Source organism: Anguilla anguilla, chromosome 2 (genome assembly GCF_013347855.1).
Source record: "Anguilla anguilla isolate fAngAng1 chromosome 2, fAngAng1.pri, whole genome shotgun sequence".
Taxonomy (NCBI): domain Eukaryota; kingdom Metazoa; phylum Chordata; class Actinopteri; order Anguilliformes; family Anguillidae; genus Anguilla; species Anguilla anguilla.
In genome coordinates, this window is record NC_049202.1 from 27,610,916 (window position 1) to 27,638,099 (window position 27,184).

Below are 27,184 nucleotides of genomic sequence, written 5' to 3' on the forward strand. Positions count from 1 at the left end.
CAATGGTGGTGCTGCGAAACTTCGTATTTGGCAGAGTTGTAGTGTATCGTCTACTTATGAAACTAAAACAACATGTTTCTGTTTTTAACTCGTACTTTGGTTGCTGTAGCACTGAATCTCTGAGTTCAGTAATCTCGGCACGCCGATGTGCCGACCACTAGGGGCTTTGCGCTAAGAGGTTAAGAACAAAGAGAACGTAATGAAATGTTGGTGCTCAAAAGGTGTAAGTGATTTTTTGACTAAAATTTAACTGTTAACTCTTTCAGGCAATTATCGTATAAAATATGAATTCATTTAGCATAATCTTTGTAAAAGTATTTGTTACTGTTGTTAAAATAATTACAAACATTTGTATTTGCTGTCTTGTAAAATTCTGAAAAATCATTGTTTTAGGGTTTGTCTTCACAGCTCTTAGGATTCATCTGTCACCAACTGCAGTTGTCTTCCTTAGCCAACCAGGACCAAATATATGTATATATATATACATATATGTGTGTGTGTGTGTATCCATGTATGTATGTATATCAAGTACAGCAGTGGATTCCGAAACAAACTCTATAGGGAGTGCAGGGGATGGGATATATTAAAATATATTAAAAGCAGTAGACCAGATTCAAACCTTTGGGGACAATGGCCTTAACCACTGGCCACCAACGGCATGATACCTGGTGTTAATTGGATATAAATCAAACATATAGACAGTAAGCTGTCATATTATAACATTAATGGTTGAAGTATTACATTATTTAAAAAGAGTTGTAACCCTCGGTTTATGTAATACCCACCAATTCATGTAATAAGTTATTACATTAACCGACAAAACTTATTACATTAAACATTTTAGTACAGCCAATAGCAGACTCCACATGCAAACAAAAGCCTAGAATCAAGACTAGGTACTGAAATCTCTCTAAAACCTACAGTAAAGCAATTGAACACACCTGACTAATCAGAAACACATGCGAAGCCATTTGTCCCAAACATTATGGTGCCCTGAAATGGGGGGGGGGGGGGGGGATAAGTATAAAAAGGGCTATAATTTCTACATAATGAAACAGAAATGTATACAAATGTATAATAGCCTTTAATAAAAGCTGATAATTAGCTGAGAATTGTGGAGTACAGAACCAAATACAGAAAATACATCTTTGTCTCAAATGTTATTGAGGGCACTACATAATTTCTTGAAATTCATAGGAAAGTGTATCATGCCATTTCATTTAGCATTTTCAATGGGCATAACAGGCTCTCTCTCTATCGCAGATTAATTTCCAGAAGGAGTGTGGTTCAGACAACACCTGCACTAGCAACCTCCAACTGAAAGCAGTATATGCCAATGAACAGCAGATACCTTTCCCCAGGTGTGTAAACTGGATGATTAGAATCTATCTTGGTTTTTTTTGCTCAGTAACAGCACTCAGTAGAGTGGTAGAGGTAGAGGATTAATGACCAGGTGAATATTGGGTTCAAGGGACAACCTAGGTGGGCACTGTAATTGTACTGATGCTATCATGATATACAGTGCCTTCGGAAAGTATTCAGACCCCTTTACTATTTCCACATTTTGTTACATTAAGCCGTATTATAAAATGGAAATCAGAGGGGAATAGGATAACGAGGCACAAACAGAAATAATGATTGAATAATAGTAATACAATTAAACAAAGGGGAAAACAAAGGGGAAACCAATGACGGAGAACTAACAGAAACACAAAACTGCAGTGCTGCCATCTGGCAGCCCAAAAAGGAAAAACAGACACAGAGACAGTACCCCCCCCCCTCCGTCTCCTGACGTCCTAGAAGACTGAGCTGGGGAGGGGGTAACCAACAGAACAGGACTGGACTCAGGACTGACTCAGACTCTGGACTGGACTCGGGAACTGGACTGGGACTGGCCTGGACAGGACTGGAACGAGACAGAACTCGGGACTGGAACGAGACAGGACTCGGGACTGGAACGAGACAGGACTCGGGACTGGAACGGACAGAAAGAGACTCGGGGCTGGAGCAGGACAGGGGACTGGACTCGGGACTGGGAACAGACAGGGGACTGGACTCAGGACTGGGAACAGACAGGAGACTGGGCTCGGGGACTGGGAGCAGACAGGAGACTGGGCTCGGGACTGGGAGCAGACAGGAGACTGGGCTCGGGACTGGGAGCAGACAGGAGACTGGGCTTGGGACTGGGAGCAGACAGGAGACTGGGCTCGCGACTGAACACAAGGCTTGAGACTGGACACAGATGGGGAACAGGACTCGGACGGGGAATAGGACTCAGACGGGGAACAGGACTCGGACTCAAAAACAACACGGGACTAAACTCAAAACAAGGAACAGACTAACACACAGAACACAGAGACTGAACTCAACACCACACTGGACTGAACAAAGACAAAACACTAACCTGAACAGAACAGGGGACCTAACAAAATGATAGACTGAGAGACAAGCACACAGGGAGACACACAGAAAGACTAATCGACACACAAAGGGACAGGCAGACGGGGAAGGTAAGGGGAGAACCCAGAAACAGGCACAAGGACCGACAGATGGGCAGACAGGACAAAAAACAAGTTGACTGACTTACAGACAGGCAGGCAGACAGACGGGTCAACCGATTGGCCGACGGGCCGACGACCTGGGGGACAGACAGACAGACAGGCCAACATAATGGCCAACAAACATGCAGGCAGACAGGCTGGCAGGCAGACAAATAGACAAGGGGGCAGGTGAACAATTAGGGGGATGGACTGGACTCATCCCCTGGGGGGAATACCAACCACGGTGTGGCTGCGGGAAAGCTCCAGGGCTGCTGGACGGACAAGGTCTCTGGGCCCTGGGCCGGGGCAGCAACGGCTCGGGAGCAATAGGGGACGCGGGCACACTGGGGGGCCCGGGAACTCTGGAGGGCTTGGGAACACTGGACAGAGCAGGTGGCTTCTCCTGCGGGACAGTGGGCTGGGCAGGCGGCTTCTCCTGCGGGACAACGGGCAGAGTAGGTGGCGGAGGCCCCTGCTGGAGACTAGGCAGAGCAGGCGGCGGCCCCTACAGGAGACTGGGCAGAGCAGGCGGTGGCGGCCCCTGCGGGAGACTGGGCAGAGCAGGTGGCGGATGCCCCTGCAGGAGACTGGGCAGAGCAGGCGGGGTGGAAAAAAATCTCTGCTGGGTCCAGTACTGGCTGGTTCCTTCTGTAACGCTTTTCGGGGAAATGGACCCAAATGCAGAGAGGGAACACAAATACAGAGAGGCGTCACAAGGAAAATTCAAACAAAGACTTTACTTCAAAAATTTAAAGAACAAACAAAAGGCCACATAGGGCAACTTTCAAAAAACACAAAATTCTTCAGAGCGGGAAAAAGCAAAACTTCTCAAAATCCAAATGAACACAGGCAGATACGTACGAGCAAAATCACACAGGTGGAAACACGGAGGCAGAAACAGTATCAGAAACACAAGGAACCAGCACCCGAGTCAGGGAAGCAAAGAACTTAAATAGACACAAAGCTAACAAGACACAGGAGGGCACAATTCAAGTCAGAGGGGAATAGGATAACGAGGCACAAACAGGAACAATGATTGAATAATAGAAAAAAATAATACAATTAAACAAAGGAGAAACCAATGAGGGAGAACTAACAGAATCACAAAACTGCAGAGCCGCCATCTGCTGGCCCAAAAAGGAAAAACAGACACAGAAAATACAGAACCATGACAGGGCCGTTGTCCTGTTGGAAGGTAAATCTTCGCCCCAGTCTGAGCTCCTGAGCGCTCTGGCGCAGGTTTTTATCAAGGATATCTCTGTACTTTGCTCTGTTCAACTTTCCTTTGATCCTGACTAGTCCCCCAGTTCCTGCCGCTGAAAAACATCCCCACAGCATGATGCTGCCAGCACCATGCTTCACTGTAGGGATGGTATTGGCTAGGTGATGATTGGTACCTGGTTTCCTCCAGATGTGACATTGTGGCCAAAGAGTTCAATCTTGGTTTCATCAGACCAGAGAATCTTGTTTCTCATGGTCTAAGAGTCCTTTAGGTACCTTTTTGCAAACTCCAAGCTGGCTGTCATGTACCTGTGGAGTGGCTTCCGTCTGGCCACTCTACCATAAAAGCCTGATTGGTGGAGTGCTGCAGAGATGGTTCTCCTTCTGGAAGGTTTTCTCATCTCCACAGAGGAACTCTGGAGCTCTGTCAGAGTGGCCACCTGGTTCTTGGTCACCTCCCTGAAGAAGGCCCTTATCCCCCAATTGCTCAGTTTGGCCGAGCGGCCACCTCTAGGAAGAGTCCTGGTGGATGGAGGCCACTGTGTTCTTTGGGAACAGATTTGCAGATTTTCTTTTTGTACCTCGACACAATCCTGCATCAGGTCTACAGACAATTCCATCGACTTCATGGCTTGGTTTTTGCTCTGACATGCACTGTCAACTTTGGGACCTTATATAGTCAGATGTGTGCCTTTCCAAATCATGTCCAATCAATTTATCACTGGTGGACTCTAATCAACTTGTAAAAACATCTCAAGTATGATCAATGGAAACAGAATGCACCTGAGCTCAATTTTGAGTGTCATAGCAAAGGGTCTGAATACTTATGTAAATGTGATATTTCAGTTTTTTATTTTTGATAAATTTGCAAAGATTTCTAAAAACCTGTTTTCGCTTTGTCATTATGTGGTATTGTGTGTAGATTGATGAGAATGAAAATAAGGCTGTAACGTAACAAAATGTGGAAAAAGTGAAGGGGTCTGAATACTTTCTGAAGCCACTGTATGCCATGTCATTATCACCTATTGACAGTACATATTGCCTAATGTACACTACATGGCCAAAAGTATGTGGACACCTGACATCTAACATCTCATCCAAAATTATGGCCATTAATGTGGAGTTGGTCCACCCTTTGCTGCTGCAACCACCCCCACTCTTCTAGGAAGGCTTCATCTTAGATGTTGGACCGTTTCTGCAGGGATTTGTTTCCATTCAGCCTGGAGAGCATTAGTGAGGTCAGGCACTAATGGGGCTATTAGACCTGGCTTGCATTTGGCTTTCCAATTCATCCCAAAGGTATTGGATGAGGTTGAGGTCAAGGTATTGTGCAGGCCAAGTTCTTACTCTCCATTCTCAACAAAATCATTTCTATATGTACCTTGCTGTTTGGCGGTCATTGTCATGCTGAAACAGGAAAGGGCCTTCTTCGAAATGTTGGGGAAGCACAGAATTGTCAAGAATGTGATTGTATGCTGTAGCATTAAGATTTGCCTTCACTGGAACTAAGGGCCCTAGCCAATACCATGGAAAACAGCCCCAGACTAAGGGCTGTCCAGATACTTTTGGTCATATATATATATATATATATATATATAAGAAGAATCATTCTCCCATTCTAACATCTGAAATAGGCTGAGATGTTTTATAATCACTATGTGGAAAAGATAGAGCTAACAGATACTTTTGGTCATTTTGTGTATGTCACATGGTGTCATGTTGTATATCTGCCAACATTTTTTTAACAAGAGATTAAAGAATGTACTTCAGTTTAATTTAAAGTGAAGTTATATAACATACTTGTGTGATATAGTTTAATGTCATGTGATATGATGTGATGTGATGTGTTTGCCTAGACGAGGAGGTCACCAAGTCCTACAGTACAGCAACAGTGTGAAAAAGGTAGTGCTCATGGTGGAGGTTACCAACCTGCCGGCTCCTGGAAAGTTGGCCGAAGATGCCCACCAAGCCATGCTCAATATCACAGTCCCACCCACATTGCGCTATTCAGGAGTACGCTCCCCAGTGAGTACAGAGAAGGCTGTTTTACTCAAAATGAACTAGTTGCTGTGAATGTTTTCATCATTAATAGCAGATCTAGGATCACCTGGTCTGTTTTAATATTTTTTTTAATGTAAACTTTTAAAATAAAAATGTAGTCCTTTCTTTGTGGCATTTCTTTCCAGCTGAGTTTGAAGTCAGTTTGTTAAAGTATTTACAGTAGCACTTACTCTTTCTGTTTGTTATGTCATGAGATGGATTGAATCTGGTGGTAGCAGGGAAACTTGAAACTGATAAAGATTAAAACATTTATGATACACTGTATCTTCAATATCTGAATGTGAAAGCTCTATACAGCAAAATATTTTTTAGCATTGATGTCTGAATTTCACCTTAGGGATAAGAAACCCTAATTATTGAATGAATGAAGGCGAAGTAGTGATGTAATAAGTAAACAAATTAGTACTGAATTTGAACAAACAAAGTTGCACCATGAAGTTGCACCTTGTCTTCAAAATAATCTTCCCTTTTTCTCTTTTAAGAACCTGGATATTCAGTGCCATGCAGAAGAGACACTGTTGTGTGAATTAGGAAACCCATTAAGTGGAAATGAGCAGGTAGGGGCAATAAACACCATCTTGCCACATCCTTCCCCACATTATTCCCAGCAGGATCCCTGTTCAGCTTTTCTTTTCAGGTTGTGGTATCTGTAATCTCTAACTCCAGAGGGTAATGCATATCTCTACCTCCCTTCTCCTATAGGCAAGATTACAGCTTATATTTGAGATGACAGGGATCAGTCTATACACACAAGAGATTGAGTCTCATTTGCAGCTGTCCACGTAAGTAATTGACTGTTCTACATCAAGTATCTTTGATGGGCTGTACACTATACTCACCTCAAACACCTAATATGTCTAGCTATAGCCCCCTGGTCTCACATTTGTTTATGTTCCTCAATCAGCTAGCTATGGACCTATCAGCAAGGCTGTGCTATTAGTTATTTGTTTACACTAATCAGGGGTGGAGAAACATGAAAAACACCACTTAGATTCATTATCTAGAGTATCTGCTGTTGGAGTCCAGTTACTTATTTATTCTGTGCCTAAAATGTGTATTATACTATAAAGCGGTTATAATGCATACACCTTAATGGGTACACGTGTGTTGTTTTCCAGGCTGAGTGAACAGGATGACCTCTATCCTGTATCTGTGGCTCTCATGATCGAGTTTTCAATACAAACCACCTTCTCCATGTAAGTTGGCAGTTTGACAGTACATATAAGGTAATTGCAGTCCTTCTAAAGTAACATATTGTCCCCTGTTCTGTCTTCATTTTGTCATCTTTCTCCAGAAACAAACCCACAAGACAAACCCAGTTTAGTGGGAAAGTTATAGGGGAATCAGCCATGAACTCCACCAGTGATCTGGGCAGCTTTGTGGAGTACACATTCAGGGTGAGTGATAGTCATTTCATGGGTTGCTGTGTAAATCATACTCTTTGAACACTGGGCTCCATTGTGTAAATGCACACTACAGTTTAGTATAAGCCCTGTCTGGATAAACTGTGGCCAGCAATCTTATAGGGTAGTGCATTACTGGCCAAAGCATCCCTGAAAGAAGTATTAATTTGAAGAGGCACTAGTTGGCAGCATGAACTTCTGAGAAGTGTTTGTGATAGTCTGTATTCTTCCTGAAACTATGGAGAATGTTGGAACTATGCAATTATGAGAGAAGCCTACAAGTATAATTAAACATTACAAAAATATACAAAAAATACACTACATGGCCAAAAGTATGTGGACACCCATTATATTTAGTGGGTTTGGCTACTTCAGCCACACCCATTGCTAACAGGTGCTTTATGTCAGTTAAAGATAGTGTCAAATTCCTAAGTCAAAATCATGATTTTATATCAAGCATACAGCCATTCAATTTCCTTAGACAAACATTGGCAGTAGAATGGGTAATACTGAAGAGCTCAGTGGCTATCAACATGGCACTATCATATTTTGATTGGATTTGATTTATTTGCACTCATCATATAAAAATTACAAAATAGAACAATAGAACTTACTTAAAACAATACAAAGAGGACTATTGTAAAAAGTGAAATGTTAAAAAGAGAAACTATTTGTAAAGTATTGAGTGCAAGGATTACCCGTTAAGCCAGCAAAAGCTGGCACATTTTCAATGGGGTCCTTGACTGGACTATTGACCGAACTAAATATACAACAAATATACAAATCTGGATTTCTACATTTAAAAATGTCTTTTTTGAAAACATGATTTTGACTTAGGAATTTGACACAATCTTTAACTGACAGGTAACCTAGGCTGGAATGCTCCTCTCTACCAATATGTGTGCACGGGCCACAGTTTAAAATAAATTTTAAAGTTTTGTTTTGAGCCACCTGCAATTTCTTTTTATAATGCACACTGACACCGTTGAACAAGGCAGGAGCACAATAATCAAACTGACAGGTAATCAATGCAGAGCATTGTCATAGGACACAACCTTTACACTAAGTAGGTCCATCAAATTTCTGCCCCACTAGAGCTGCCCCAGTGAACTGTTAATACAGTAGAAAGGGCACAGATTAAAGTTTTAAGAGTACTACACTTCTTTAAGCATATTGTTTCCATAATTGTATAATTTTTTTGCCAGGACTATACTATGTATACACACACTACATGGCCAAAAGTATGTGGGCACCTGACATCCAACTTCTCATCCAGAATTATGCACCTTAATATGGAGTTAGTCCACCCTTTGCTGCTATAACAACCTCCACGCTTATGGCATGGCTTTATACTAGATGTTGGATCATTGCTGCAGGGATTTGCTTCCATTCAGTCAGAAGAGCATTATTGAGGTCGGGCACTGATTGGACGATTACGCCTGGCTCATAGTTGTCTTTCCAATTTTTCTTCACATCTGAAATAGGCTGAGAAATTGTATTTTTATAATCATTATGTGAAAAAGCCATTTGTTTGCTTAAGTAGACTTAGGTGTGTCAAAAAGGAAATGGTAAAGCTGTATTTGATAAAGCTTACATCCTGCATATACATTGGTGCCCTCTGATCATGATTTAATGCTCAAAGTTTTAATATTTAATGGCTACTGATATCTTCTTGCATTAAATTCAAAACCTTGACATACGCCTACTGGTCAGCCAAAGGGACAGCTCTGTGATATTTTCAAGTGATGACCAGACCCTACAGACTAGCTAGACCCTGCCATTATGCAATCTCTGGGCACATGGCTTGTGTGCCAAAATGTCCTTGTTTCCTGTCTGTTGTGGCCCCTTGGTGGTGAAATGTGATTGCCTCAGCAGAGAGAACAGCAGAAACTCTCCCTCATCTTTCTGATGCAGAGAAGAGATCTACATCTACAGACTACACTAAGACTCCCCTGATCTTTTTTTAGTGATTCTCTTTTTTTTTTTAGATTTGGTTTTGGGATAGTAATTAATATAGGTACATGAGAAAATACAGGTCAGCTTTGTAATGATATTTACTTTTGTTGACAATACTACTTTTTGCCTTGTTCAGCAAACTTCTCTGATTATAAATGAGCCTTCATGGCCTTCTTGTGAATATCACACTTTTGTATCCCCGCGACTAACTCCAGTGTTCTCCACTTTTGTAAGTCACTTTGAATAAGCACACCGACAAAGTGATTGTCATGTAATATGGAATACAGCAGTGGTGTCATGTGTGCATGTAATGTCAGCAGAAAGACGACCAAGAGGTGACCAAAATCTGCCCTGCACTGTTCCAGGTGGCAGTAGACGGGGAGCCCCTTGGGACAATGGGAAGTCTTGAAGTTGAATTTGACTGGCCTCATGAGGTGCCTAACGGCAAATGGCTGCTTTACCTGACAGAGATTGTGATGAAGGGGACATCAGAGTCGAATTGTGTGCCCCCTGGGAAGATTGTGAACCTGCTGAACCTTACGGTAAGGGAAGGGGCATGCATTGTTAATGGCTATTATGATCCAGAAAAATTATAAGTAGCAATGCTAGATTCATTACTAGCTTATTTAAAGATGACTATGAATGCATGCAAGGGCTGACCAGCCGTACTTGGTGGTTTGACATCAGAGTGAAATCCATATGTAATTCAGAGACAATACTCCATTTTCTCTGGTTTGTCAAATAGCTTTTCCAAAGTATCCCCATTCAGTGTGTCTCATTTGGTGGGATACATCTGCATTTATGATATGGAACTCAAGAAATATCTTCATTCAGAATCTGAATCTGAATTTGGTTAATTTAGCTGAAAATTGCAAATTTGGAAAAAAATCCACAAATAGGTTGTTTTTTTCACTGGGTCTAGTCCAGGCAATCAGATTTTAGGATACACCCTTTTGCTAATGCCCACATTACTCCAACCAATCAGAACATGTACACTTCAGGATTGTGTTGTGTAGTGCCAAGACAACCACTTGGTTGGGAAGATGTAATGGCCATCTCTTTGATCAACGAATGAAGCTTTCAGATATTGAACCAAAATGAAACCACATCTCCTTATAATTGTACTAGGGATGAGCGAGTACACCATTATCTGTATCTATCTGTATCTGTTCAACCAACTAAATTGGTATCCGTATCCGTACTCGGAATGGGCGGTGCTTAAACCGGAAGTGGGCGGGGCCTAACCGGAAGTTGGTATTTTAACACCTTAGCGCAAAGCCCCTAGTGGTCGGCTCACCGGCATGCCGAGATTACTGAACTCAGACATTCAGTGCTACTGCAACCAAAGTATGAGTTAAAAACAGAAACGCTTTGTTTTAGTTTAATTAGTAGATGATACATGACAAAAATGCTGAATACGGAGTTTCGCAGCGCCACCATTGTCGCTCTGGTCGTTCATTTAACACGCACCTCCTCCCTGCAGTCTCATCTGCAACTACACCCCCCACCCATGACATAATGGACAATATTGTCTACCTGGGCATTCATAAAAATATTCTTTCATCACTCAAAAATTGTATTCCGTCATAGCAACAAGATAAACCCAACAATAGCCCTAAGATATGCCTATACAGCAGTGAAAACGCTGCTTATTTAATAACAAAATAAACGAGACAAAGTTTTAAAAAATGATACCATGTCATTCTACAGTCAATATCTGGGACTAAATATTGAATAAATACACAACCTTACCATTGGTTTTACGCATAGAGATGTCCCTTTTGAGACTGAGTGGTCATATAGTCTTGGACAATCCATTTGTGAAATATACGCGCATTTGTGATGCCTAGGGTACCTTCCAAAATAGCTGTGCGTAATACCGCACATATGTGTCGTTTACGGCTTTGTTGCCCTTTTTAATACAGTCTGGCTTGATTGACAATTCATTTATTCAGTAGGTGAGAGTATAAGCTTTCTAACAATGTATAACATGTCTATTTGTGCTTTTGGAATAGCGTTTTTTAGGTCAGCTTAACCGAAAATTTTCTTATCATCGCATTCACTTGCGCATTCACTCTGGTAGCAGTAAAAGACGCTGTTATCGTTACTCTGGTTTTATTATTTTTTTTATGAACTGACGGTGTGAAGACAGTAGTAGACAGAGCGCGCCAGGTTACAGTTGGCTAACCATGATGCACTGTATGTCTTGTGATTTCAGGTAAGCGACAACATCTAAATGTGCACAAGTGATATTGCATTAGTACAGTGCAGACCTGCCAACCTGCATGCATTTTGTGTACCAACCACGCAATTCTTGGTCAAAATACGCAGGTACGAAATGCCAGCTGAAACTACGCAAAAAAAAAAAAATATATATTATTGTAATTTAATTACGGAAAACAATCAATTAATACAAAACAATACCGTACATTTATTTAAACTACATCCCTCAGATTGAACCAGATGCTACGACCTTGTGCTTGTGGTTCTGTAACCCCTCCCCGACCCACTCAACATCCACTGATACGCAGCGGTACTTTATTATCCACCGAGGCGTAACGCTGCATTGCTGAGGTAAAATGAGAAGTGGGGAGTAATAATCAAGCACAAAAATGTGACCGTAATGTTAACATATAAAACGTTAAAACATGTTCGGTAACTTTACGAGATGATGCATTTCAAGGGGTAAACCTCTAAACCTATGGGGCGACATAGCTCAGGAGGTAAGACCGATTGTCTGGCAGTCGGAGGGTTGCCGGTTCCAACCCCGCCCTGGGCGTGTCGAAGTGTCCTTGAGCAAGACACCTAACCCCTAACTGCTCTGGCGAATGAGAGGCATCAATTGTAAAGCGCTTTGGATAAAAGCGCTATATAAATGCAGTCCATTTACCATTTACCATATCCTAATGAGATAAATTTGTGTATATAGTTAGCAGTAGTAGTAGCTCGCGTACGATTTAGCCTCGTTAGGAAACGTGCGAATAACTGATGGAGTAATTTAGCTGCAGTAACTCAAATGCTACGGAGACTCCCTGTTCAAACTCTGAATCGCACACACTCTGTTGGAGCAAAGTGACCATTGCAAAGGTGTTTGAGTATAGACTGCTAACGTAGCAAATAATTCCGATTATTGCATCCAGTCATCCGACCAGCCTTGCAGTTAGAAAATAATCATGACGTCAGATGACGAGGATACTAACAAGGAGAGAGAGAGAGAGCAGCAGACCTACTAAAAAGAAGCGAGTCCATGCCCTCCAGAAGTTCCTCGCAAAATATCAGGAGCAATGGCCGTGCCTCCGCCCCTCAAAACATCCGTTTTGCACATTGTGCAATTATGATTTTGACATTAGCCACCAAGGAGCTTCAGGTAATAATTTAGCTAAACCTCTAGTTACAAAGGCCTACATTCCTAGATAATTTTTCAATTGAATACTTCTTTTTTTCATTAGGCCTATATGATGTGTGCCTATATAAGCTGATTCAATTATTTAATTATTAAATAAAAATGGAAATCATGAACAGAAACTTGGTTTTATTCATAATTGACAGTGTTTTACATCGCAACAGTTTTTTTTTTACATTACAACATAAGTTTCTGTAAATACTTGAAAATTAAAACATATGTTACAATATACAAAATAAATTATTTCCATTTTCATTAAATAATTGAATGCAATTCACTTAACTGATGGTTATCAGTTTGTATAATATCATATAATGAAATATTAATCATGAAAAAATTGTTTTAAGCAGGCGTACTCAAACTTCTGACTTGCAAGTGTATCATATAGCCCAGTGCAAGTGATATTTTAGAATCAGGTCAAATTATACAATTTTGCCTGATCACTTCAACAGTCAAAACTAGAATTATGAAGAAAGACTTGTGTGTGCGTGCAAAGCGAAGTGGTGAGAAAGCATGTGAACTAAGCGTTACACTGACTATTGTGGTACTTAGAATATTTTCCTACGGTTGGCAGGTCTGACAGTGGATGTATAAGAATGCTAGGATGTCAATGATGCTGGTAGAGTGTGTGTATGAGATCACTAAATGTTATAAAATACAAGTACATGCTTATGTCATGTAGTCGCTAGCTAAGTGGCTAGTTAGCCCCACTGTAGCAGCTAGTTAACTGGCTAGTTAGCCCCACTGTACAAGCTAGAAATGTCCGTTTGTAATCAGTAATATGTGGTTACGTGTGAATGTCCAGTAAATGTGTGTTTCTCTATGGTGAGAATAATGTGTTGAGCCGAATCTGAGAATTGCAAACTTTATTTCATTGAGAATATATGACATAATACATCCCTGTGGACAGAGTGGCTGTGACGATGGCAAGATTGTGTTGTGTGGCGCAGCAGCAGTGAACTTTGTATAGGCTCTGTGTAGAGGAGGAGCTCTGTGTGTGGCTGGCCTATCACGGAACGATGTGGACACTGGACACAGCTACCCAATGAGGATTTTCCTTCATCACGAGTACGGACATTGACACTTTTTACTCGGATGGTACTCATGCTTGTAAAAAGTACATTATCCGTACCGGATACTCTTTTCATCCGAGTATCCGACTCAACCCTAATTTGTACTATCCCATTAGATTTGGAGAGGGGCTGACAAAAAAGTTGCAACTTATTTTCAACATGCCATCCCATAAAGACTTGCAACACAACTTATATATTTATACTTTATACATTTTAGGATTACACTTTAACTCAGAAATGTTGGTTTAGCTTGCTTTCAATGGAGTTGGTGCGTGTGCACACTCGGTGATATTCCCTGTAACTGGCTTGAGGCAATGGAGGCGACCTTATCTGGGACTCTCGAATGGACTCAGTGTTATATAAAGTCTTGGATGTCGGACACAATAATACGACTACACTGAGTCTGAGGTAAATTTTTATGCACACCATTGGACCTTTGTAGTTCAATCATCTTGTTTACACTTTTTATCTTTATTCATTATTGACAGTTGGATTATTTGGGAGTAGTGGGTAAGAGTTGTAAGAGAAAGATGTAGATTTTTGAGAACTTTTAATTTGAAAGGCTAGGCCTATCCTTTAAAATAGCCACTTATTAGGCACATGGGATTCTTACTATTATTATCTTAATTATTATAATTATCCATCCATTATCTATGCCCGCTTATCCTGAGCAAGGTTGTGGGGGGTGCTGGAGCCTATCCCAGTGTGCAGTGGCAGAAATACACCCTGGACAGGCCGCCAATCTATCGCAGGGCACACACACCATTCACTCACACACTCATACCTACGGGCAATTTAGAGTCTCCAATTAGCTTACCTGCATGTCTTTGGACTGTTGGAGGAAACCGGAGTACATGCACATGTAACGTTAAAAAAGAAAATGAGCCAGTACTTGCCTAAGTAATGTTACGTCTTCTGTCTCCAATGTGGGCCTGACCCTGAGTTTTATTTTTCGAAGTTATTCTTGTGGTCATTCAAAATGGCATGGTGAAATGTGTCTACTGATGTTGTGCTGCGGGATGTAATGCTGCTGTATTTAGCTATATACTCTGTATTTGTATTGCCCTTGACATTTGTTATGTTTATCTGTTGGTTGATAACAAAAATGTATGCACTGCTGCCAAACACCCTAGTGGCAACCGTTAAGAACGTTTATTTTCTGCAGTAAGATGTCACTAGAGATGCAGGTGTCAAATGGTTCATGACCCCGATGCTTCAACCAACACAATAGTGCCAACTGTGTCATTGCTTCGGAAAGCTTCTTTCTGCCCACCACTATAAATGCTTGGGCAACCTGTGTAAATCCTTTGCCGGTGACAGTATTAACCCCAGATGTGAACACTACAGAGACTTGAAAAATGGCTTAAATGAAGGAAGACATTTGTACAATTTACAATACTAACGCAGATTAGTTTATATTCATAATTTTGGAAGAAATAAAGTGCCACAAATGCAATTGTCCAGACAAAAAATCAAAAATGAATTTGCACTTTTTTCATTTGCAATGAAATACTCAGAGATTGCACATATACAGCAGGTTAAACTATACATGTGCTGGATCACAAACATCTTGACCACAAGTTCATAAAATCTAAGGGTGGATATGTAGAACTACTATAAATGTATGAAGCAAAAACTAAGCAGTGTACCCAGCGTCTCCAGATCTATCCAAAATGTCTAAATTATGCATTGCTGTGAATCACAACATATTCACATATTTCACTACAAATCAACTGTTTTGACTCAAGAAACTCACTGTTGCATCATTTTCAAGTGGGAATTACAAGCTTTCCGTTAGTACAGTTGTCTAAAATAGCTAGGGGTCCAGAAACATATCCAAAATCTCTCCAAAAGGGAATATAATGCTTTTTGTCCATTGTAAAGCATATAAATGAGTTCCTTATGAAGGTTTAAGATGAAACATTGATGTCAGATTTAATGCAAAAATTGTCACACAATGCTGTACAGTACCTAAATGGGTAATAATTAACTCTTGTATGTATTTTTATACTCTCGTATATTTTCTTGTATGGGGATGGGACAACATGAAAACAATTTTCAACCGTCCACAACGTTTTGGCAGTGTTCAAACACTCTCGTCATCACTGTTGCGTGCATCACAAAAATTTCTAGACTTCCAATGAAGGCTTGCATTACAGTGTGAAATATCCTCATTATAAAATACCACTAACCTATTCAAAGACACTCAATTTCAAAAATAACGTATATAACCGAAATATTTTCAGCAGTAATACTTAAATAGCAATGATGAAATCTCATCTGTTTTCAGTAGATAGAGACAGAGACAGTAAATCAATGATATAGTCTTACACCAGAAAGCGATGTCAGCTAGGTCTATCAGCAAACATATGGCTTAGCTATACCCAGAAGTCCTCAATAATAATAGTATTTTTTAAGAAATTACGAAAAATCGCTGACCACGTTTCGTTAGGTAGCACCGAATGTCTGAGTTCAGTAATCTCGGCACGCCGGCATGCCGACCACTAGGGGCTTTGTGCTAAGAGGTTAAATGGGCATATATCAATGCACCGCATGTTGACACAGTCATTAGATAGCCACTTAAATTTCACTTAGAGTGGTACTTTCCTGCTGTTTGCACTCTGTCCTGGCTGGCTGCTGGATATCCCACCGCCATACATATGACGTACCATGTTTGAAGTACCCATCTTGTAGATGTCATGTATATACAGCGTTTCATATTCAGGACTGATAAAAAAGCCTACAGTGGGCCACAGAACAATCACGCTTCAAAAACGAAAGCACAAACATAAAAGGAATGTGCTCCAAATCAGGAAGCAATACAAATGGATAATCATGCTTCAAAAACGAAAGCACAAACATAAAAGGAATGCACTCCAAATCAAAAATTTATGCAAAGAGGAGAACACCAGTTGATACAACGGAAGTGCTTCACACCATTAATCACAATGGAATGTACACTTGTATAGAGAGGAACACATCACGACTGCTTTATTTGGCAACGGAAAGAGATCAGATCAGGCTGAATGTCTGAAGAGTCTCTATGAAATGTGAATAAATGAAAATAACTGTTCTTATATGATCATCACAAATCCGTTATTTATTATGAAAGAGAAACATGGTTTGTTTTCAACTGCAGGTTGTTAGCTGGCTAGCAACTTAGATGGGTATGTTAGCTATGCTAACTAGTGAGTTTGCGTTATCTCACAGCAGTTAGCTGCATAAAACTAAAACTCACGTTAGTTACCAACCCCCATCTCTGGTGTCTTTTGCGGGTTAAACAAGTCATCCAGCCGTGATGTACTGGGATTCACTTCCATGTTCACAGTGCCAGTTGAATGTGGATATGGCGCCCCCTGATGGACATACAGTTGTTTTCCTTTTTTTTTTGGGAAAGCATGCCAAGACACCACAAGAAAAAAGGACTGCGTGGCAGCTGTCCTCCTGGCCAGCCCTATACAGGGCCCTTCACATTGGGGATGGTGGAGTCCAGTCCTCTAGACTATCTGGGAGACCTCCTAACTGGTGACTTACCCCAACCCCAGTAGGGAACAGGATGTCTGGTCACCAGAGGACCTGGGCCCATGTCTGGGACACATCTAATATGCAAACAATGTCTCAGAAGATGAAGATGTCTGGCCAGAGCTGTGGTGCGAAAGCTGTGTGAAATGTTACCAACTGGATTTCTGTACCCTACCTGAAGCTGCAGCCCAGCCAGCCTACCAGGCTGAGGAGCCCCTGCAACCTGCTACCACAAAACATTGATTCCTGTTGCCACAAGCCCTCCTAAGGCTCCATGTACACACCAAAAGCCGCCACCATCCCACTGACCAGCCTAGAAAGCCTTCGCCACCCCACTGCCCAGCCTAGAGGTCCATTTAGAGGCCACAGCTCCGCTGCCCTGTCCAGTGGCAATGCCAGAAGCTGCCCCCCATCTTACTGCTACAGAAGTCCTGACTGTGAGACCTCTAGAAGGGGACCCTTACTACCAGTTGCAGCGGGCCCTCCAGAAAGAGCCCCTTGCAACCACCAGCCACAGCAGGCCCTCTATCCAGTTGCCACATGGTCTCCTATAAATACCTTTCCTCACCCCAAACCACCAATGCTTCCCTTGTTTTCATCTTGCACACTGGTTTTCTGCTGAAGATATCTTTTTCAGATAGCCACTGGGATAATTTTCTGGGTAATTTGTGTTGTATTGTCTTTTGTCTAATAAACAATTCATCCTCCTCATTCACCTTTCTTGATGCAAACAGCGTATGACTATGAATTTGGAACTGGTGGATCTCTCCCAGGTGTAATGAACTGACTGTGCCCCTTCTCTCTTCGGCTCCTAGCTGTCAGACCGCAGCTCAAGCCGGCAGAAGCGAGAGGTGGACAGCACAGGACCACTGAGCATCCAACCACAGGCAGCCATCACACTTCAGACTGCCCAGAAGAAGAATTACCTACTGGTGAGGACTGTGATGACATAAAGCTTTTTCCCCTGAGATTCTCTGACCTGGAAAAAAGAACATTCCTACCCCCACAGTATTACTGTACATACTCTCAAACTCATTTTCTATTTTAAAAAGTGAGGTTACTCACAAACACAATGCACAAACTGTATGTACCTAATTGATATCAAAATGATGTTATAAACAATTCACCAATATTTTAACTAATTGAAACTATTCATTTCCTAAAATAAAACTACTCATGACTTCAATCATTCAAGTGCTTTCACCATTCCAATGTCATTTTTGGTATGGTGATGGTGGACCAATACCCCAGGAACAGACTCCAAGAAGTCCAAAGAGATGGCAACAATAAGCATTATTTATAAATCTCCTGAGCCGCCACAAAATATATTGCTATATCTTAAAGCAGCAATAATTTGTGAATTTGCCAATATACTGTGAAGCATATACAGTTTCAATATGTTTTCTGATCTTTTAAATATATTTTATAAAGTATTACATAATGGTCAGTTTAGTACAATGTTTAGGAAACTGGGCTTGTAATTCTAAAGGCTGCATGTTCAGTTCTCAGGTAGGGCACTGACATTATGCCATTGAGTAAGACACTTAACTTATATCAGTATATATCCATCTGTGTAAACACAAGGCTGTTTGTTGCACTGAATAAGGGTATCTGCTAAATGCAACTAATGCAATTTTATTTTAATATATTGGCAGTATATTTGTTGCTTGGCAGCCATATTGTCACCCAACTGACATCAAGTTCTCCAAACAGTTTCCGGCTTTGCTGTTCCCTGCTGGGCACTTACACTTGTATGGTGTGTTGTGCAGGACTGTGGATTGGGCACTGCACGCTGTGTGAGGTTCTCTTGCCCCCTCCAAAACATGACGAACATGGCTGCAGTAATTGTACGGGCTCGGGTATGGAACAGCACAATGCTGGAGGTAAGACCCAAACCAAAATGCACCTAACAAAATGAAATCATGATCAGTAGCAATAATGACTGGATGCATTAATCTCCATGGATGCCATGTCATATTTGACTGAAACATGGGAGTTTCACATGTTTCAATCACATATGTGTGTATGCGTGTTGCATGTGCAGGGTTTAAAGGCACCTACCCTTTGGGAAAGTAGTGCAGGTATGCTGCTCACCTGAAAGTTGAGCTCTTTCACAAAAATAAAATTGGAGGATGCTATATAAAACGTGTCTGGTTATTCCGTTTTCATTCTTATGTAGTTTAATGAATGGGCCTCAATGGTGGTAGCATTCAAACACCTACTGTTTTATTATTTATAATAGCCTTCCGTGTGTGTTGATACTATTTCTATTTATCATAATTTATTGTCATTAATTAAAGTCATAAATAGGTAAATGGGATTCAATTTCTTATCAAATAATGACTTTCACAACATGACACAACGTTTTCTCCATATTGGGATGGCCAGTATGCCATCCAGCCAAGTTATGCCTTGGTGAGGCATGCCCCATACCTATACAGAACCGAGAGTTTGGAACTTTTCAGGGTTCCCCACAGAAATAACCTCCACAGCCACAGACTCACAGCCCTTAAAAACATTAATTTCTGTACATTCTGACCCCATTTCAACAGACAGAATTCATAAACAACTTCACATGTCCACACAATAAAAACTAAGGGGATTTTGTGTTTCTCCTCTTCTTTTTTGCCACAAATGCTCCTAGCCCACAAAGAATATGTGTCCCCTTTGGTCATTTTACGTACATTTTACAACCAATAAAAACATGCAAACACAAAATGATCATATATACAGTACAAGTGCGCACGTTTAACAGTATAACTTTGTGTCTCTGATGTCTACTTCCCTCGTAGCCTAGTGTCTTTTGGTTGAAACTTTTTACAGGACTATGAGTGTGAAGCAGGGCGTTGCTGCAAAAGAGCATCCGTGCTCAGCGAACCTACCCTGGGTAAATAAAGGTTAAAAAGGCAAGATAGCCTATATTGTTTGTAGTACAGTAACTCGGCATCATTTTGATATCAACACTTTTAATGGCAGGCCTAGATTTAGCCATTTTGAATGAATGACTTATAGACAGTGCTTTGTAAGTGTGAGTAACTTGGCATTTTGTACATTGAAAACCCGTGTTTTTAATGAGATGTAAAATTACTTGAATAAAAAAAATCAGTAATGTCAAGAGTCAGTGATGTTATGATATAAAACGCTATGACAGACTTAGCTCATGCCATACGTCTCCAAAATGATGACAGTTGGTCAGTATCAATAAAGACTGCTATTAATATTATGTTTTTTACACAATACATTTTATAGCTACTGGCCAGTTAAAGAGAAATGGTGAAACTGGTGATTGAAAGTCTTATTTGATCATTTTCTCGCTTTTACATTTGTGACAGCAGAACATTTTCAGCAAATAGAAAAAGGGATGAATTCCAGAAGTTTTATCCTGTTGCAACAAAACATCAGCACGCATCATTGCCTACCGTTAAAGAAAGTAGCCTGCTGGAAAAGAGTAATTGCCTGGCCAGCAGCTGGTGCTTGAAAAAAACAATGGATTCAATATCTGAAAAAAAGTGATTGTTATCCCCCTTGAATAAAATCAATTAGCATTGAATAAGTGGAGAACAGCAAGCAGTCACGGTGCTACAGCCAAGGAAATTCCTTTTTCTTTTTTTTTTTTACTGAAGTGTGAATGCTTGTGTTTTCCAGGACTACATTGATGCTTCACGGGTAACAGTGAAAGGCCAGGCTACGCTGAAACTGGTTACTGATAAACATACTATCAAAATGAACAGTGAAACAAGACAGGTGAGCATTCAAATTTTTGCTAGGCTTCACGGTCACTTTAGTATTGTGTAGTTATGTTTCTGAAAAAAAAATAACAATTGGTCAGCAGTGTGTTTTACAATTGCATGTTTTTTCCCCTTGATAGCTATTCCCTGCAGACCAGGGAATCCTACATCGTTGTTTTGTTTTTTATTGCTCCACTGACAATTGAACAGTTCAAATGAAATGTTATTGTCATTGGTTGATTGTCATTATGTGACATTTATCTTTTTCCACACCCCTCTCGATAGTTTACCCTGGACATTGACCCAGTGCTGGGTAAGGACACACCTTATGAAGTTCCCCTGTGGATCATAATCCTGGCTGGAGTGGCTGGAGTCCTTCTCCTTGGTTTGATAGTCCTCATTCTATGGAAAGTAAGAGCTTCATTCCTCTCACCAACTTCACGTGCCATCACCCTTATTCGTAGTACAAAATAATCTAAGATAAATCATTTTATAGCTCTGGGTGGCATGGTAGTGCAGTGGGTAGAACTGTCGCCTCACAGCAAGAAGGTCCTGAACCTTTCTGTGTGGAGTTTGCATGTCCTACCTGTGTCCGCATGGGTTTCCTCTGGGTACTCCGGTTTCCTCCCACAGTCCAAAGACATGCAGGTAGGCTAATTGGAGACTCTAAATTGCCCATAGGTTTGAGTTTGTCGGTGAATGGTGAGTGAATGGTGTGTGCCCTGCGATAGATTGGTGGCCTGTTCAGGGTGTATTCTTGCCTCTCGCCCAATGCACACTGGGATAGGTTCCAGCACACTCCACAACCTCGCCCAAGATAAGCGGGTATAGATAATGGATGGATGCATTTTATAGCTCTGGTCTTTGCCTTTCACAAGATGTTATCATTTAGTTCTTTTTTTTACGATGCAGAAAAATGTAAGTTGTAATAAAGGGTTGCAGCCTAGTAATGAAGTCCGGCTAAGCAATAAAGCAGATCTACAACTAAATTAAAGCCGCAAGCGGCGTTGGGAGGGGTCCAAGCATTGGCACTATCGTGCCCCCTATGGAGCAATTTTAAAATGGTTTTCTCATGATCATATACCTTCACCCAAAATATCTACTGAATATCATGATGATTGTATAAAATATTGATGACTAATAGTTGCATCGCCATGGATGTGTCCTGGCCGCTTCCCGTAAAGGCCATTACTATGTCGTAACACTTAGATGGCATGTCGTAACACTTAGATGGCCCAGCGTGTATGTACAGCTGCAGCGCTTCCATGCCGCAACTAAAAAGAAATGTCACACTAGTGTTGTCATGATACCAAAATTTTGACTTTGATACCGATACCAGGTTTAGTATCACGATACTCAATACTGAAGCAATACTGATTCAATACTCAGTACCTAACGATACTGAAATTACCTTAATAGATCAGAAACGTAATGTTCACAAGGGTTGACCTCATTTTTGAATTCACGGTTTATTAAAAACCTGGTTCATGAACAACCTTTAAGTTGAAGCCTGTTCAACATATTAATAAGCATAGGCCTATAGTGTTATAACACTAAGTTGCTACTGCCATCTAGCGAAGATTCTGACAAATTACACTTTTCATCCTCTCAATCAGTAGGAGACAAATTTCCCTGGCTTTTACATTTGACTCAAAACTACCAAACGTCAGAAAACTCTAATACCGAACTGTTTCTTTTTTGGTATACTGTGCAACACTACGTCAGACATATTCCAGTCCATTGCTCAGCTTAGTAGAGAATGCACATTTCAGAGCGCCACAGAGACAGATAAAATAATAACACATAAATACACATTTCAAATAATAAATACGACATTGAGAAAAACCAAACAAAAGACGAAATATCAACTCGCAACCTGCGTGCTGCGTGCTGAGTAGCCTACCATATTATTTATTTAGACATTGGCAGATAAGAAAAATTTTGGTTACGCTGACCTATAAAACGCTATTCCAAAAGCATAATCGGACATAATGTTATACATCGTTAGAAAGCTTATACTCTCACCTACTGAATAAATGAATTGTCAATCAAACCAAATTGTACTAAAAAGGGCGACAACGCCATAAGCAACAGGTGTGGTATTACGCACAGCTATTTTTGAAGGTAGCCTACCCAGGTATCACAAATGCGCTTATCTTTCACAAATGGATTGTCCAAGACAATATATGACCACTCAGCCTCAAAAGGGACATCTCTACGCATAAAACCAGTGGTAAGGTTGTATATTTATTCAATGTTTAGTCCCAGATATTGGCTGTAGAATGATATGGTATAATTTAAAAAAAACTTTGTCTCATTTATTTCCTTATTCAATGAGCAGCGTCACTGCTGTATTGGCATGTTTTATGTCATAGTTGATTTTGTCGGGTTGATCTTGTTGCTACGGAATATTGCTACGGAATATTACATTACATTACATTACAGGCATTTTGCAGACGCTCTTATCCAGAGCGACGTACAACAAAGTGTATAACCATAACCAGAAACAAGTGTGTCGAAAACCCTAGAGAGAAGTAGCCTACCGTTTCAAGTGCAGGGAGCAATCGCATAGTTCAACTTGGACCCTGTAGGATAAACTGATTAACACTAACACAAACAAGAACAGCAACAACACAGATTATGCAAAAAATACAGGCAATAGTTAAGACGAGTTAAGACTAAGTCACCTACGAAACAACTACCTAGTTACAACCCTAAGTTTACAGTCAATTTAGAGATTAAATTGAGAATACGATTTCTCTCAGCATAATGACGGATTCAAAGACTAAACGAACTCACCCAATATTTTATTCAAATGGATCCATGCCAAAGAAAAGTAATGATTCATCCTCTCAAAAAGCTTTTACTAACAAACTTTTAGAAAAAAAGAAATATCAACTCGCCACCCCTGCTACCTACGCTCAGAGTACCGTATTATTATTATAACTCACCCGATACTGTCTTCAAATGGATCCATGCTCAAGAAAAGTAATTATTAATCCTCTCAAAAAGCTTTTGCTAACAAACTTTTGGTAGCCTAGCATGCACTCTGACTGGCACTGTCTTACATTGCTTCCCCGACGCTTCAGCGAAGTGAATGCACAAGCGCACGTCACCTGACTTGGCTACCCTAGTTTCTACTGCCAGCGAAGATTCTGACAAATTACATCTTTCATCCTCTCAATCAGTAATGCAGGAGACACATTTCCCTGGCTTTTACATTTGGCCTAAAGGTACCGAACGTTGGAAAATTCAAATACCGAACTGTTTTTTTCTTTTTAAGTACCAAAAAGGTGCTGAAGTTTCGTTATACCGTGCAACACTACGTCAGACACATATTCCAATCCATTGCTCAGCTTATCAGAGAATGCACATTTCAGAAAGCCTCAGAGACATAGAATATTAATACATATTTCAAATAATACATACGACATTGAAAAAACGAAACAAAAAACGAAATATCAACTCGCCATCCCTGCTACCTGCATGCTGCCCGCAGAGTACCGTATTATTTATTTCGACATTGGCAGACTACAGGATAAATTGCATCTTTTGTTTATAATCAATATTAGTAATTGCAGCGAGAAACTGCAGCTGTAGACACAAGACAGTTTGTTATATTATGGTAGCAACAGAACGAACCAAAATATTTAGAGCAGTAATACTTACATAGCAATGATGTGTTCAGTAGATAGAGACAGAGACAGTAAATCAAGTCCTATCCGCTTCTGTTTTGCTCCAGAAAACTGTCAGATAGGTCTATCAGCAAACATATGGCTTAGCTATGCCCAGGAGTCTTCAATAATAATAGTAGAAATTAAGAAAAATCGTTGACAACGTTTCGTTAGGTGCAGTGTCTTTTAGCTACTGCTAACCCAGAGTGAATGCGTAAGTGAATGTGATGATAAGAAAATTTTTGGTTACGCTGACCGATAAAACGCTATTCCAAAAGCAAAATCAGACATGTCATAAGTCGTTAGAAAGCTTATACTCTCACCTACTAAATAAATGAATTGTCAGGCTGTACTAAAATCAAGCCAGGCTGTACTAAGCAACAGGTGTGGTATTACAGCTATTTTTGAAGGTACCCAGGCATCACAGATGCACGTATATTTCACAAACGGATTGTCCAAGACAATATATGACCACTCAGTCTCAAAGGGGACATCTCTACGCGTAAAACCAACAATAAGGTTATATATTTATTCAATATTTAGTCCCAGATATTGACTGTAGAATGACATGGTATCATTTTTTTAAAACGTTGTCTCGTTTATTTCGTTACTCAGTGAGCAGCGTTTTCACTGCCATATTGGCATATCTTAGGGCTGTTGTTGGGTTTATCTTGTTGCTATGACGGAATACGATTTTTGAGTGGTGAAAGAATATTTTTATGAATGCACAGATAGATAATATTGTCCATTATGAAGTTGAGACCTTCCCCTCACTGATAAAAACTATACCCGACGGCGTCGGATTACTTAGTTGCGTCGCCATGGATGTCTTCTAGCCACTTGCCGTAAAGGAGTATACTAGATGTCGTAGCACTTTAGATGTGGAGCTACAGCTCTTCTGCACCCCAACTAATAAAAAAGTCCAAATGGTGGGAAAACAATATGGCGGACATAGGTGGTCCCAAAAGCAAAGTTGTAGAGCACATTCAGATGCATCGGTCAATGAGGTTTTGTGTTGATCTGACTTATGGTGTTGGAGTTATGGCCTTTTAAAGTATGACCCTTTGTTATAGCGCCACCATCTGGCCGACATAGGTGATTTGTAGTGCCTGAGTAGTGGGGAGCCATAGGAACCCACCTACCAAATCTGGTTGCTCTAGGACTTGTGGTTGCTGAGCCTCAGACACGTCACCTCAGACCCCAGCTTCGCTGCTTGGACCCCTAATTAACAGAGAGCGTGTTTTATGATGCCAATTGGCGTCATCCAGGTCCAAGGAGTTTTAATAGCCAATAGCCAAAAAAATTAACCGCTTTTCAGTCACTTTTAAGAGCTCTGCACATTGCACAGGGCGTGCTGCCAATTTCCATAGTTTACCGCTGCAATGGAAGACGACATAATGATATACTAATCAGATGTTGCAGAGCTGGACGTTCACTTTTTTAAAAGTGAGTTTGAACAAATCTCATAAGAGAAATTTGTTCAAATTTGTTTGAATTTTCTTCCATCAGAATTTGAATATTGCCTAAACGTTTATTATTGGTCAGTTTTAATTTCCCATTAAACCAGTAGCTAAATAGCTTAAATGCCCTATAACTAAGAAATAATGACAACAGTATCTTGAAGTTTTATTAAACAAAATAAAATCAAGGGAGTGACTCGGTGTTGCTCAAATGAAAGAAAGAAAAAATGACAATGCACAAGTCCATCATTACATTACATTACATTACATTACATTACAATTCACAGTAATGGCATGGCTTAAAGGGGAATTGCATTTTATAACACTCCCCCCCCCCCCCGCCCCCATCCAATAGAAGCCCATTCATCATCAAACTCCACATTAGACTCATTGTAAACACATGTCCCTGCTTCTCATGACTGATATTGTCATTCTGATGAATTCGTTGCCCTTAATTTTTTGATTAGTTATCGAGTGGATATGGGGGGGGGGGGGGTGTTGCTCACACGGGAATCAAAAATCTACAAATATCTAAATATTGAAGCAAGCAACTTAAAAACCATCTGGGATACACACAAAACTCCAGGTAGGTGTGAAAATGAGCCCAGAAGTGTTAATAAAGTGCAATTCCCCTTTAACTAAACTGGGCAGGATTGGATGAGTGGTGGTTTCATCATGTTTAAAATATACTTATTTCAATTATTTATCTCCTGGTTCCAAATCAGCAGAAGTTTGTCTTGTATTAGTTACTCATTGACATTGATAAGCAATGAAACAGCAAGTCTGTCCCCATGCACATCTACATATAGAATGTAAATAGAACATATTACTAATTATTACATTACTAATAGTTAATTTGCGATGAACCCGTTTGCATTCTAATACTTCTTTTATCGCCTTGAATGTCCACATGGTTGTTTTTATGTGGGAAGAACCAAGAGGAGGTTTAAGGATAGACTTGGGGACCATTGTAATTTCTCCATGGCTGCTCCCTATAAGCAAGTGGGACATGGGAGCCCCTCTTCAGCGAAAGTGGTGGCTCTTCAGGTTATATCCAACCATATACAATGTGGGGATATATTAAAGAAACTCCTTCAAATAGAGTCATATTAGATTGTTATACTTAATAACACTACCTTCCTT

The 27,184-nt window shown here is 40.5% G+C and overlaps 1 protein-coding gene across 4 annotated transcripts in view; it reads left to right on the plus strand.

Moving 5' to 3' along the window:
* itga3b (integrin, alpha 3b) overlaps positions 1-27,184 on the plus strand; it is a 122,676-nt gene that overhangs the window by 79,029 nt on the left and 16,463 nt on the right. For all 4 annotated transcript variants that reach the window (XM_035406108.1, XM_035406109.1, XM_035406111.1 and 1 more), the window contains 11 exons: positions 1,264-1,361; positions 5,618-5,786; positions 6,305-6,379; positions 6,525-6,604; positions 6,941-7,018; positions 7,117-7,219; positions 9,547-9,723; positions 17,995-18,111; positions 18,949-19,062; positions 20,825-20,923; positions 21,193-21,318. In XM_035406108.1, the coding sequence (XP_035261999.1) occupies positions 1,264-1,361; positions 5,618-5,786; positions 6,305-6,379; positions 6,525-6,604; positions 6,941-7,018; positions 7,117-7,219; positions 9,547-9,723; positions 17,995-18,111; positions 18,949-19,062; positions 20,825-20,923; positions 21,193-21,318 (1,236 nt within the window). The remainder of the gene's footprint in view (positions 1-1,263; positions 1,362-5,617; positions 5,787-6,304; positions 6,380-6,524; positions 6,605-6,940; positions 7,019-7,116; positions 7,220-9,546; positions 9,724-17,994; positions 18,112-18,948; positions 19,063-20,824; positions 20,924-21,192; positions 21,319-27,184) is intronic.